The sequence below is a fragment of the Microcaecilia unicolor genome, chromosome 6, assembly GCF_901765095.1.
Source record: "Microcaecilia unicolor chromosome 6, aMicUni1.1, whole genome shotgun sequence".
Lineage (NCBI taxonomy): Eukaryota > Metazoa > Chordata > Amphibia > Gymnophiona > Siphonopidae > Microcaecilia > Microcaecilia unicolor.
This window is the reverse complement of record NC_044036.1, coordinates 47107273-47121738: the sequence shown is the minus strand read 5'-3', so window position 1 is coordinate 47121738 and position 14466 is coordinate 47107273. Positions and strand designations below refer to the sequence as shown.

The following is a 14466-nucleotide window of genomic DNA, read 5'->3' as shown; positions in this document are numbered from 1 at the left end:
GATAAAGCTGTGTGTCGTCAGCATAAAGATGATACTGGAAGCCATGAGATGAGATCAGGGAGCCCAGGGAAGAGGTGTAGATAGAGAAAAGAAGGGGTCCAAGGTTTTGACCTCTGCCTGCTCCTGACTCTGCTATTGCCTGCCGCCTGGACTTGACCTCTGCCTGATCCTGGATTTGCTATTGTTTGCTGCCTGATACTGACCTCTGCCTGTTCCTGACTCTGCTATTGCCTGCCGCCTGGACTTGACCTACTACTACTACTAATAGCATTTGTATAGCGCTACCAGACGCACGCAGCGCTGAACACTTTGCTTTTGTGTGAATTCACGCAGAAGTAATAAAAGGTGTATTTGATAAAACAGAAGTAGCACTGGAGTTTTTGTAATAAATAGTATTGACACTCTGGTAGGTTGGCAGTTTATCCCTTATTCAGTTTAACAGTTTAAGTTATCACAAGAAGAAAATATAAGATGAAAACCAATGGACTGCATTAGGGTCTTATAGCCTGTTTAGTTACATTTAAACAAGAGATTTGTATGAAACAAAGTATTTATTTGTATTTTGACTTATAAAACAGCTTGTCCCTGAAACATGCGTAAAAACAGAATAATCCATGTGTATTGAAAATGTAAACTTTGACATAACAGATGAGATGAACATGTGATTCTATGTGCCCCATTGAAAGAAGAGTTTAATTTTACTTCCATTTAATTGCAGTCTATGCCATCTTTATAACACCAGGCTTTCCAAGGGCTGATTACAACAACAGCTAAGATAAATCCATCAGGAAACAGGTTATCCTAGTTGAAATGTGTCCATCTGTATTGTATAGAACAGTGTAGAAAAATGAGCACAAAATACAAAGTTTATAACTGCTGTTTCTACCAGCTACAATAAATTTTTAAGCTGTTTTAGTGATACTTAATTTTGTATTTCACAATATTTATATCTACATATGGGCTGCTTTCAAAATAAATTAAAAAGCTGTCCAAAAAGTAAAAAAAAAAGAAAAGAATATTTTGTTCTCCATCGTTTAAGGCACTGCCTATCTAACTGGATCAGGTTTAGACTTTTTACATTATCATGCTACCCAAGATCTTTCTGTAATACTAAATGTCTATTTCTTATACATCTCCACCATTCATGATGTATTGTAAGCCACATTGAGCCTGCAAAGAGGTGGGAAAATGTGGTATACAAAGGCAATAAATAAATAAATAATAAATAAATAAATAAATAAATAAAAAGCAGTCCATTATTTCTAATAATGTTTTGATATTGTTTTGGGTGTACTAAAACGGCGGCAAGCACCGCCTACTGGCTTCAGCCCGTATAATGTACTAGATAGGAACAGGCCGTCTCCTGTTTTCTTCAACCTCCTTGGGTCAGATAGACTTATGCCGTCTCCTGTCATTAAACCGCCCAGGGAAAGACGGACCGAGGGTCAGCTGACAGTGGCCGCCCCGGCGCCACGCTTAAACGTAATCCAGCGCTGCCATGTCGCGGTTCAAAACAGGACAGAAGGGATCAGACCCCAGGGCAGGTTTCCGAAGCGAGAAAGCTGAAGATCCGGCCGTGCCGCTCGGTTTACTGAGAGCAGCTCGGAAGAGCGGTCAACTGAACCTATCCGCCCGCGGCCTGACGGAAGGTAGGCGGGAAGGAGGGGAGTCGGGGGCCCGGCCCGCCCTCTGCAACTGCAAGGCGACATCTCATCTGGTGACACAAACAGGTTGCTTATCAGTGGTGGAAGAAGGGCTGAGTACCTTGGAGTAATACCTCAGCTGCTCTGTTTCTTTATGAGGGGTGATTTGCTACCCCGAATCATTTTGAAATGTTGGTACCTGTGCTGACAACTGTCTTCTCCCTTCTCTCCCGCATTGCAGGATCTGCTTTGTTGTTTCGGAAATCCAGATGGTCCTCAATATCTTAGTTCAGTAATGAAAAAGATAGTGGATTAGACTGTACTTATCGGGACTTGAAACAAAAAGTTATTAATATACCGCTTGTTACCAATATCAAAGTGGTTTAAAAGTTGGCTAAAAACAGTAGACAACCTAAATATGTATTTATTTATAACATTTATACCACACATCTCAAATAAGTTCAGGTTCAACTGTGGCATACATCAAACTTTTCAAGCAAAGTTCAATAAGGATTAAACAAAAGTAAAAGATAATAAGAGGTATAACATCTAGCAGAATGACTCATTTGAAAATAAGCTAGCAAAGAGAATTACAATGGTCAGCAGTGGCAAGGAATTCACTAAAAAAATGCTTGAAACAATTTACAAAATTGTAGGTAACCAGAAACATGGCTAATTGACTTCGTGAGGGAATTCAATTGCTTAGTAGCTTGGTATGAGAAACTGGCATCATGAACTGATTTGTAATGAAGATTATTGCAATTTGGAAAATGGAGAAGTAGATAGTCTCTTGATGCAGGATGGGCATTTTGTGATGGTAATTGCGGCAAGTGTTGCATATAATCAGGTAGAAGACTGAACAAAATGTGATAAACAAGGGTGCACAGTTACCACTACTAATCATTTCTATAGGGCTGTTAAACATATTTGCAGGGCTGTACACATTATATGCAAGTACCTTCCCTGTTGCAAGAGGGCTCACAGTTTTTTTTTGTACTTGGGGCAATGGAGGGTTAAGTGACTTGCCCGAGGTCCTGCAGTAGGAATTGAAACCCAGGTTGGCTGACTCAAAGCCCGTTGCACTAACCATTAGGCTACTCGGAGCCTTTTCCGTTTCAAAGAGGTACCCGTCAAGGATGTCTGCTATCTCCACTTCTTTTCATTTTATCTCTTGATCCACGTCTCTGTGAGATTTTGAGTAACCTGGATATTCAAGGAGTATGGATCGGCACGCAAGAGTTTAAAATCTCTGCTTTTGCGGATGATGTTTTGGTGCATTTAGTCAACCCCTCTTCTTTGTCAGCTTTTATGGACAGTTTTACTGAGTATGGGTATTTGTCTGGCTTTAAATTGAATTTTGACAGATCCTTAGCCTTGCCTACTTTACCTTCAGTGAAGCGTAATTGTGAGGATCCTTTTCCCTTAAAATGGGCATCTAGGTCCTTCTCAGGAGGATTAGAAAAAGAGAGAAGCCCCTTAATTAAATGTTTGATGGCAGCATGATTATATACGGACATAAATCCATAATTGAATTTATTCATACCTTTTGAATGCTTTAGCTACAAATATTGAAGGAAATGCTTGCTTTTTTATTGTCTCATAAAATATATGCAGTCTCAAAAATCAGTTTGCAGAATTAATATTACTAATTATTTGCTCTTATCACTTTACTTTCTTTTGCATAGTGCCTAAGAATGTGTGGAGAATTAATCTGGACACTCCAGAGGAGTCCCATCAGAATCTCTCCTTTGGTGCTGCCGATCGCTGGTGGGAGCAGACTGATTTGACCAAACTAATCTTGGCTTCTAACAAACTGCAGTGTCTTTCAGAGGATATCAGTCTTTTGCCAGCACTATCTGTGCTAGATGTAAGTATAAGATTATATGAGTGTATCTGTAGAAAGGTCGTCATATTGATCTCTATATATATATCTTATATAAAAGATCTTTCTACTTATACACCTGTGCGTGTGTATATATATATATATATATATATATCAAACCTATAAATGGCAAGTGACCGACTTACCTGCAAATGCACAGTAGAGACTTCCCTCTCTGTCCCGCCCCCGCGTCAAGACGTGATGACGGGGGGGAGGGGGGCGGGACAGAGAGGGAAACTGCGCGGAAGGGGAGGGAGGGAACCGCTGACGTCGCTACCGCCCCCCCCCCCCCCCGGAGTCGCCACCCCCCCCTTCACCCGGTCCGGGCCCTCTCTTCGTTATTCAACTTACAGCAGCGCCGAAACAGCAGCAAGCAGCTCAGCTTCAGCTCCCGTCGGCCTTCCTTCCCTGCCTGTGCCCCGCCCTCGCCGACGTGACGTCACACGAGGGCGAGGCATAGGCAGTGAAGGAAGGCCAACGGGAGCTGCTGCTTGCTGCTGTTTTGGCGCTGCTGTGAGTTGAATAATGAAGAGAGGGCCCAGGCCGGGTGAAGGGGGGGGGGGGTGGTGGCGACTCCGGGGTGGGGGGGGGGGGGGCGGTAGCAGCTACCTTGGGGGGGGGAGGGGACATGGGAGGTCTCAGGAGGGGGGGCCTTGGAGCTGGGAGGGCTGGACTGAAGGGGGCCTTCCAGCTGGCTGGGAAGAAGGCACGGGGGGGGGGCCTTGGAACTGGGAGGGAGGGAAGGGGGCCTTGGGGGCTGGGGGGGCCTGGGGCCTTGGAACTGGGAGGGAGGGTGGGGGGCCTTGCAGCTGGGAAGGGGGGAGGACTGGAGCCTTGGAGCTGGGAGGGAGGGCAGGGGGGCCCTTACAGTTGTGAGGGAGAGCAGGGGGCCTTGGAACTGGGAGGGAGGGAGGGCCGGGGGCCTTGGGAGCTGGGGGGGAGGGCCTGGGGCCTTGGAACTGGGAGGGAGGGAAGGGGGCCTTGGGAGCTGGGGGGAGGGCCTGGGGCCTTGGAACTGGGAGGGAGGGCGGGCAGGGGGCCTTGCAGCTGGGAAGGGGGGAGGACTGGAGCCTTGGAGCTGGGAGGGAGGGCAGGGGGGCCCTTACAGTTGTGAGGGAGAGCAGGGGGCCTTGGAACTGGGAGGGAGGGAAGGGGGCCTTGGAACTGGGAGGGAGGGCGGGGGGCCTTGCAGCTGGGAAGGGGGGAGGACTGGAGCCTTGGAGCTGGGAGGGAGGGCAGGGGGGCCCTTACAGTTGTGAGGGAGAGCAGGGAGCCTTGGAACTGGGAGGGCGGGAGGGAAGGGGGCCTTGGGAGCTGGGGGGGAGGGCCTGGGGCCTTGGAACTGGGAGGGAGGGAGGGAAGGGGGCCTTGGGAGCTGGGGGGAGGGCCTGGGGCCTTGGAACTGGGAGGGAGGGAGGGAAGGGGGCCTTGGGAGCTGGGGGGGAGGGCCTGGGGCCTTGGAACTGGGAGGGCGGGGGGCCTTGCAGCTGGGAAGGGGGGAGGACTGGAGCCTTGGAGCTGGGAGGGAGGGCAGGGGGGCCCTTACAGTTGTGAGGGAATGGGGCCCCTTACAGTTGTGAGGGAGAGCAGGGGGCCTTGGAACTGGGAGGGAGGGAGGGAGGGCAGGCAGGGGGCCTTGCAGCTGGGAAGGGGGGAGGACTGGAGCCTTGGAGCTGGGAGGGAGGGACAGAGGGGGCCTTGGAGCTGGCAGGGAAGGAGGATGGCAGGGGGCCTTGCAGCTGCAACGGGAGGGGGGCCTTGGGAAAAAAAACATTCCAATACGCGCCCGTTTTAACGGGCTTAACGGCTAGTATATATATATAATATGTGTATGTTTGGGGTGTCCCAAACAGTGAAATGCAAGGTGTACACATAACCAATTTCCAAAAGGAGCTGTGGTCTATAGCAGGGAGGAACCATAAACAGATGGCCTTGGCACCTCTGTTATAAAATCCCCTGTAATAAATGGCAATAAGCAGGGTTTAGGTTGGGCCAGTTTGGGCTGTGCTCTCTGCCAGTGTAAAGTAAAATGAAGGAACAGTTTACAATTTATTAAAACTTTGATGCACCAACCATCAGGACAAACTGTTTACAATGACTATTTTAAAAAGAAAAGATAAAATAAGTTATATTAAATTAAGCAGAGAGGAGAGAAAGAAATGCTAATGTAATAAAACTGGTGCCCTTCCGCTTATCATCCCAGACACCATACCATCTCCACTTTAACTAAAAGCAGCCTGAAATTAAAAGGTTTTCAGCCCAATCTTAATTTTTTTCAAAGAGGATTTGCAGTAAAGAATACAAAAAAAATGGAACTGTGAAAAAATTGTTGTCCTAATAAAATCAAAACAGGTATGCCTAAAAGAAGGTATTAACAGAAGATCCTATTCAGAGATCGAAGTGAGAGCAAGAGGGCACATATGGAATTAGCAAATGTGAGAGGTATAGTGGGTGAACATCCTGCAGAAGCTTGAAAGTCAGTAGAGCTATCTTTTACCAAATTCTACTGGAAATGGGGAAAAGTCTTTGGGGGTCACATGATCATACTTGTGAGACATAAGTTTTAGTGCAATGTTTTGCAAAAGTTGTAAATGCCTAACATTGATATTATGTATACCACACAAGATGCAATTATAATAATCTAACTAACTCCTAATCGAGGAATGAGTATGAAAAGCTGTTGATGCCTTACTGAGCATAGGGTGTATTGAACAAATCCTAGAGTGTGGGGGGGGGGGGGGGGGGGGGGGACTAATTTTTTTTTGCTTACATTACAGATGTGAGCTTTAAAATTGAATTGTTGATCAATAATCACTCTAAAATATTGGTGGTTTCTACTATTGGTATAGTACTACCTGCACAATCAGAATAGGTATGGGCAGTGTATCTCCTGATCTTGAAAAAAAAAATAGGCCATTTGATTTTTTTCTGGGTTTAATTTATTAGTACTCAGCCAGTGGTCAAGCTTGCTAAGTGTTTTGTTAAGCAAAGAAATACAATGTGGATTGTAGATGTCAATAGTGGTATGAATTTGCACATCATCCACATAGATGAACGGTGTCATCTCCAAGGTCTGAAAAAAGGTTAAAAAAAAGATTTAATAGCATGAGCCAGAATTAAATCTTGCAGGACACCAAGCTCCAAGTGAAAAGAATCGGAAGAACTAAGCCATCATACTACCAATGTCCATTTATGTCAGTAGGCTTGGAACCATTCTAATACAGTCCTAAGCAAACCAACGTTTGACATTCTGGATGAAATCCATTCAGATCAAATGCAGAAGATAAATCCAAGGAGATGAGCAATACAACTTTGTCCTGATCCAGGTTAGATTATATATGTTAGAAAACCTACCAAAGCTGTTTCAGTGCTATGATGCCTTCTAAAACTCATCAGATTTTGGATGCATGATGTTTACCTTCTCAATTTAAATTATTCCAATTGTATAAAAACAACCATTTCTAAAAGGTTTGATAAAAATTACAAATGAGATATCGGTCAGTAGTAGGTCCTCTCTTACCTGCTGCTGACAGACCTATCTAATGATGTGTCTTTAAGATGGGTATAGATAAAGGCTAATTTCGAACAAGGTGGATTTCTACCACTAGTCAAGCTGATTGTAGCAAAGTGCAACAACACCTTTTCACTAAGAAAGATGCTGTAGGAACTCTAGTAAATCCCTGTTACAATAGATTTTGATGTGTTCTTGAGCTCAGACACTGGCTTTCTCTGGGTTTAGACTAATTTTCAGCTGAAAGTGTTGCAGCTCTGCTATGCCTATAAATAACCTGTTATGATTGGGGTCTGAACCCCTCTCAAACTTACCTCTTTCCTGGGGGTCAGCTTTTTAGCTGGCTTCTGTTTCTTTTCTCTGTCCTTTCTGAGCTGTCTCTGTCTCTGTGCATGGGGTTAATTGTCTCACTTCACTACAGCTGTGTGTGTGTTGCCTGAGTTGCTCTAACTCTCTTTGGGTGTACTGGCTTCAAGTGTTTCACGGTTTTGCATTGGTGTGGGTTGGGCCTCTCTGGGTCAGTGTGCTTTTGCCTAGGTCTAGGGAGTGTGACATCATCAGGGAGGGCCTTGATAAGGAAGTGGTGTTGTTTCCTTCAGGGCCTTTGCAACAGTTGTGTTTGCTTTAGGTAGGGTGGTGCAGTGTGCACTTCTGACATTGTGTCTAGGGTCCCTGCTTGCTTTTGCTAAGGTCCAGGTTAGTGTTAGTGTAGTGTGCACTGGTGTTTGTGTGTTTAGCTTTCCTGCTTTTCCCTCTTGGTTTTGGAAGCATTGCTATGTGTAGAGCTTTAGAAGCTCTGTTGCTGATAGAAGTACTTCAGGGTTTGGTGTTGTTAGGAACACTGCAGAGTTTGCTGTTAGAAATACTTCTGGTGTTTGTGCTATTGGGAGCATTGCAGCCTTTGCAGTTGGTGTTTGGTGATTTAGAATCACTTTTGGCTTATGTGTTAGCTTCCCTGCTTTTTCCTTGTGGCTCCCCTGTCTTCCCTTTTAGTGCTAGGAGCTCTTCTGGTTGCTTGCCAGAGTAGTGCTTAGGAAGCACCTTGTTAGTTGTATCTAGCTTGCTAGAGCAGTGCTTAGGTAGCTGGTTAGTTCTGTGTTTAGCTTATTAGTGTAAAGCTCTGCTTGTAGCTTGGTGCTTAGTAGCACCTGTGTTAGCTTTGTGTTTAGTTCCCTGCTCTGTTAGTTTAGGGCTTAGGAAGTCCCTTTCTTGAGCAGGGATTAGGAGCTCCTGTTTTAGTATAGGGCTTAGGAAGTCCTTTTGTCAGTTTACGGTTAGGAACACTCCTGCTGGTTTAGGGCTTGGGAGCTCGTAGATCAGTTTAGGGTTAGGAGCACTTCTGTTTCCAGTCCTGGTCCCTATGTCATCCGGTATCCAGTAAGTCCTGTCGGCTACTCGAACCCAGGAGCTCAACTCTTGGGGGGCTTAGTAGCTAAGTACAGGTGAAGCTGTTGGACCAGTCCAGTGTGCTCCAGTCCCATGTTCCGGTCCTGTGTCCTCCAGTCCGGGGGACCAGTCCAGGGTGTTCCAGTCTGGTGTGCTCCAGTCCAGTGTGTTCCGGTCCGGTGTGTGTTCCAGTCCTGTGTCCTCCAGTCCGGGGGATTCCAGTCCATGTGTTCCGGTTCGCTGGGCAGTGCCTGCAGTCCCTGCCGGTGTGCTTACCCAGTGTTGGTTGGTGGGTTTTGCCTGCTGCTGTCGCTCCTCGTCAGCAGCCCAAGGGCTCACGTTTGCTCCAGAGCCCGGCCCCGCGGGCTCTGAACCTGAGAACCTGACATAACCATGGTGCCAGATTGTAAAGAGAGAATCCTCCTACTCAAAGTGAGCATTAATGCTCCTAGAACAATGAAAATAACCTTTACAATTTTGTAAACACTTTTTAGTACAATAAGCAAGAACAGTTCCTAGACAGAAAATAAACATAGTGTATCCCCTGATACCATAGGCATAGTTTGGGGTGAGCATGGGCGTCAGCTCCCCAACCGCAAATGTTGCAAGTGCTAATGCTGAATTGGTCCCCCTGCCCTTTCTGCCAATCTGGTTTCTTATCCTTTGCCCCCCCCCCCCCTTCCCCCATAACCTCACAAAGTAAGCAGGGAAACTATACCAATGCCTGGTACTTAACAATACTGAAAGAAAGAAATAGTTTGCTCTTTCCTTCTCTTGGGTAAAGTTTTTTTTTTTTTTTAACCAATGTCAGGCTGGAGCTCTTAGCCTGGGTGTTGAATGCCAAAATCAGGCTGCTTGTTAGGCTGAAATGTCCAGTAGTGGCTCAATGGATCAGGAGTGACCTCCACCACACATTTTACTGGTGTGAAAATGCATGCCAAATCGGACACCATGCTGTCTGGGTCCCTCTTCTCAGTCCCTACTCAAGGGAGTTTATATTCGTTAAAGGAAATTAGAATCTTTTCCCTGCTTCCCGGGGATGGAGCCCTAAGACTAGAGGATGAGACGGGGACAAAATTTGCCCCCACCCCATCCCCATGCGCTCTGTTCTCATGTGCCGAAGCCTCGAACACTTATGATTTTATTTAAATCTTTTTATTAAAGTATAAAAAGGAACAATATGCTGTTCAACTGTTCTGTATAAATTACAAATAGAAAACAATAATAACAACTAGCAGCTATATTAACCCTCCCACCACCACCCTCTACTCTTCCAATCCCAACAATAGTTGACTTCTACTTCCCCAAGGAATCCTAATCCACCCTGTTGAAATGTCCAGGGGTACAAGATACAACCTGTTCTGTTTTTCCTAGAGGGCAGAAATATGCCCTATGAAGCATTGTTACGATTTTTTTAATCTGTCGATGATTGCTCAGAACTCTCCAAGGAGAAGAAGGTTCTTCATGTATATTTGGAATTGTTACTTGCAGAGTATTTCCCATAAAGGAAGAAGTGCTGTATTAAATAGACTCCCAAGTGCTTCCTAAGTTTAGTAAGGGTTACTTTGGTATTCTCTGCCAGGGTGGGTTTGGGGGGTGGGGCACTTAGCATCTACTTTCCTATCATTCCATGGTGACCTGGGTCATAAGAGTCCAGACAATGGGTCACCTTATTTGTGGTTCTAAGCAATGGTTACGGTAGGGTGGGAATGGGGTGTGATTTGGTAAATCAGGATCATAACGTTTTTTTAAAGTTTATTATTCTGTATTAGTTTGATATCTTTGCCTAAATTAGTTGTTTATCGGACTGATGATTTGATCCTGGCTAAAAGTAATTATAACATTTTGAACTAAGAAGGAAATGTAGGGTGGGTGGGAGGCATGGAGTTTGGGTTGGAAACGCAACTTGTTAAAAATATTGAACACATGTTTCTGTTTGAATTAATGTATCTATATTTATTTGTTCAATAAAAATTGTTTAAAAGTAATCTGTGGATGAATAAGAAGTCATCAACAATCTCAGGTTTCAGTCTAGCTGTCCTGTCTTCCACAGTCCCTCCTGCAATAGAAAATGTTTTCTTAGAAGATGTGCTGGTAGCAGGATGTACAGTATCCCCCATGCAAAGTTTGCTAGTTGTGACCAACGTTTACTTGTTTTTCCAAAAAATAAAAATATTGTCATCTTTATCAAACAAACCATAAATAACAGTCCAGTTCATGAATAGGCTTCAAAGTAGTAGGTGACACGGGGACAAAGTTTGTCCTCATCCCCGTGGGCTCTGTCCCCGTCCCCGTGTTATTCTCTACCTAAGACTCCTGGGTGGAGCCAGGGAGCCCTAAGTACTGGAACAGACATCAATGTTCAACCTTATGCTCCCCTCTCCCAGGCTTTAAAGGGAACCACCCATATTCCTTTCTTCAACTTTCTCCTTATTATAGGGTCCTAACCCTGTGAAAAGGCTTCTTATGGGCACAGACTTTGCTCCTTGTCACCCCAACATTTTGACTAGAAAGTAAAAAAAAAAAAAATTGAGGACAGCATGTGAATTAAGGCTCGTGGTATTCGTTCCAGCACCCGTGTTTGTGTGTGTCTGACCTGGAGGAAAGCAGGGAGGGACCATTTGAATGGACTAGTTTCCAAACATTCTTTTGGTTTGGAATCAAACATATAAATGGCAAGTGACCGACTCACCTGCAAATGCGCAGTAGAGTCGGAACGCTAAGAGTGTAGAAGTCCAAGCCCCGCCTCCACCAGCAGTACAGCCCAATAGGGAGGAGGGCTTGGACATGGGCGTGGAAATCGGAGGAGGAGGGAGAAAGGAGAGAAGGAGGGGCGGAACTGAGGGAAACAGATGTTGTGGGGAGGGCGGAGGAGAGAGCAGGGTTGGTGGAGGGGGGCCCATAAGAAAACAAAAAACTAGCCCGTTGTTATGGGCTTAACGGCTAGTAATAAAATAAAACCACATTTGTTGCATTGTAATATCACTGTTAACATATTTAAAGATGGGTTGTTGTGTTGCAATTTGACATCTCTGCAGCATTCAACACTGTTAAATAAAAAAGCAAAATATCACAATTATCTGAATTTGGAATTACAGGACAAGTTCTGAACTGGTTTGAAGTTTTTTTTTTTTTTTTTGAAAAACAAAAGATGTTATTAGGTTCTTAAAGATTATATTTTTTCTTAAGATTGGTGGTCACCTTGTGGGGTAGCACAAGGGTCACCAATTTCTCCACTGTTGTTCAATTTTTATATGAGTACGTTCCTTAGCGTCAGCAGCAGAAGAATCCAGAGACTTGTGGGTTGTGACCGTCTACCAATAGGTGGAGATAGAGAGCGCTGAACTGCAGTATCTTATAGGATGGGGATGCTCCTTGGTCAGTTAGTATTCTCTGTCTCCAGCAGGTGGATGGATTGTCTCTCACAAGCACCTGGCCTCATCTGTTGGCAGCTCCTGTTCTGGGTCTCTCAGTTCAGTAGAGCTTTGGGGTGCGTGGCTGAGTGGTACTGGCATTAGGGGGTACACCTGGTCACCCGAGGTCCCTCTCCCTCCCTGCTCCAGCCCTTCCTCCAGTCTCCTTCCTCACTGGAAAAATAATTGGGGCATAATTCTTTAAAGCCCACAGCCTTGTCTGCAGGAGAGATACTGTTTTTCACCAGTATAAAGGGCTTAGTGATGGAGATGAGGTGCGTGTGCTTCCAGCAGCACAGGCAGGACTCCCAACTGCTGACTGTCCCAGGGTGAGTGTACGTTTAAATGGCGAGCACTAGAATGCTGGTTCAGTCTTATATCCAGTGCATGAGGCTATGCAGGAAGTAATTTCTGCTCAGTGTGTCACCCCAGACATTGCCTTCAAGTGGCAGCGGCTATGCTGTGTCTTTACCCCATTTCCATGCCAGAGCTGGAAAAGCTGCTTTTGCCTAAAATAGATTTGTTGGTGGCAGCAGTCACCAAAAGGCCATGCTGTTTGTGGTGAGCTAAGATTTTACTTATAGTTCCAGAGTTAAATGCTGTTCCTAGTGTGGAAGCCAGTGAACAGTATCATGTTTTGGATTGTTTTGAGTCTTGCTAATCTGTACATCTGCTGTCTGGAATTTTGGAAGATGGACATGAGAAGACAATAATTATGTTTTGGATGTATTAATGTATATGTCGGTTTTTGAATGTGCATCTACCAGAACTGGTTTTAGACATGGCTGGAGCCCACAAGAAAAACCTCACTCATTGGCCTTCAATCTCCAGAATAGCAGTGGCAAATCTCCAGCTTTGAGATGGACCACCCTTGACATCTCTGAACTCCTTTACCTTTGCGGGCAGGGATACTGAGCCCCGCCAGCCAAATAAATGGACTGCTGCTGCTCCGTGCTGTTTGTTTTTGGCTCTGAGCAGCATGCCAGGATTTCTCACTATAAAGCCCCCCCTTCCCTCTGAGAGGAGCCATAACGTAAGTATGTGTGAGAATTCCTGTCATGCTGCTCAGAGCCAGAAATGAGTAGCGGGGAGTGGCAGTAGTCCATTTATTTGGCTGGTGGGGCTCGGCCTCCCTGCCAGCAAAGGTATGTCTAGCATGCTTGCATGGGGGGGAAGGTGAGAGAGAGGAATGCATTGCAGCCACCCCCCCCCCCCCCAAATTGCTGGGCTGACAATGCCCAGAGAGGAAGCCTGTTATTAAAACATTTCTAGCACACCACTGGCTTAACACTAGACTACATTGCTAAAGGTTAGCTTTGTTGGTTTGCCACAGCATCTCTGCTCTCTGATATTGCACACTGACACTGGCCAAACCTATTATATACCAGCTATCACTGTATCAGCAGCACCACTAGCTGTATGCTGTAGTGTCTCTAAATTATTCTATTGCACTTTTGCACCTTTTCATTGTATTGGACAACTAGTGATTATTACAAAGCTATTCAATGTAGCGGAATAGCTTAATGGTTAAAGCAACCAGCTGAGAGTGAGCACAGAGATCTAGAAGTTGCTGGATCAAGTCCCATTGCACCTTGCCATCAATAGTGCACAATGGTCCAAACAGCCATATTCTGTTACACCATCTAACTCTGGCTCTCAGCCACACTAGTTAACTCCAATGAGCAGCCAGTTCTAATGCACAGCCACACCAGCCATTCTTGACCCTCTTGGCAAGAAGATAGCTTTGGTTTGGGCATTGGACGGCTGATTTGGTTTCTAAGTCACATTTAGTAAGCTACCTTTTAAGGTAAACCTTTTTTTGTTTGTAGAAGATGGGTAAAGACCTAGGGGACTTTTGATTGCCAGAGAACAAGTCTAAAGATTTTAAATCCTCTCAGTCTCATCTTAGGTTTCGTGATGCCAAGTGCCACAGGCCAGACAAATCTAACTTTCAGGGTTCCCACTTCAACAAAGACACGCCATCTTTCATGCTGTCAGAAAGAACTCTGTTTCAAACTCCAGGTCTACCAATACCTTCTGCATTTCCCAATGATGGGGTCTCAGTTCACTCCTTGGGTTTCATAATAGTAGGATTCTTCTCCAGGTTCCATTAGGAGTGGGCCAAAATTACCTGGACCAATGTGTCTTGGAAATACTAAAGCAGGGTTACAAACTGGAGTTCTTCCGTTCCACTGCATATTTTTTCTTGGAGTCTCCATGCAAGCTTCAGCCCAAATATCAAGCAGTTCAAGCCAGGGGTGTAGCTAGACCTCACTGGGAGGGGGGTCAGAGCCCAAGGTAGGGGGGGCACTGTTTAGCCCCCGCCGCCACCACCACTTTGGACCCCCCCCTGCCGACGACCCTCTTGACCCCCCCCCCCTGTCGTCGCCGCCCGCCCCCGCATCAGGTACCTTGTTTTCTGGCGGGGGTCCCCAAATCCCGCCAGCCGAAGAGTCTTCTTCAGCGCCGGAGTAGACTCCGGCGCCTTCGTTCAACAAAGTTCGTTATGTGATCAGCTGTTTCTGATGCCTTACGTCCTGCACTGTGCATGTAGCCCCGTGCAGGAGGTAAGGCGTCAGAAACAGCTGATCATCACACAAGAAGACTCTGCGGCTGGCGGGGTTTGTGGAC

At 45.7% G+C, this 14466-nt stretch overlaps 1 protein-coding gene across 1 annotated transcript in view; it reads left to right on the top strand.

Annotated features, from left to right (window-relative positions):
* Positions 1 to 1385: 1385 nt before the first annotated feature.
* Positions 1386 to 14466, top strand: part of LRRC40 (leucine rich repeat containing 40) — an 84581-nt gene continuing 71500 nt past the window's right edge. Inside the window, exons 1-2 of the mRNA XM_030205847.1 lie at positions 1386 to 1649; positions 3329 to 3510. Coding sequence (XP_030061707.1) covers positions 1499 to 1649; positions 3329 to 3510 — 333 coding nt within the window. The 5' untranslated portion in view covers positions 1386 to 1498. The remainder of the gene's footprint in view (positions 1650 to 3328; positions 3511 to 14466) is intronic.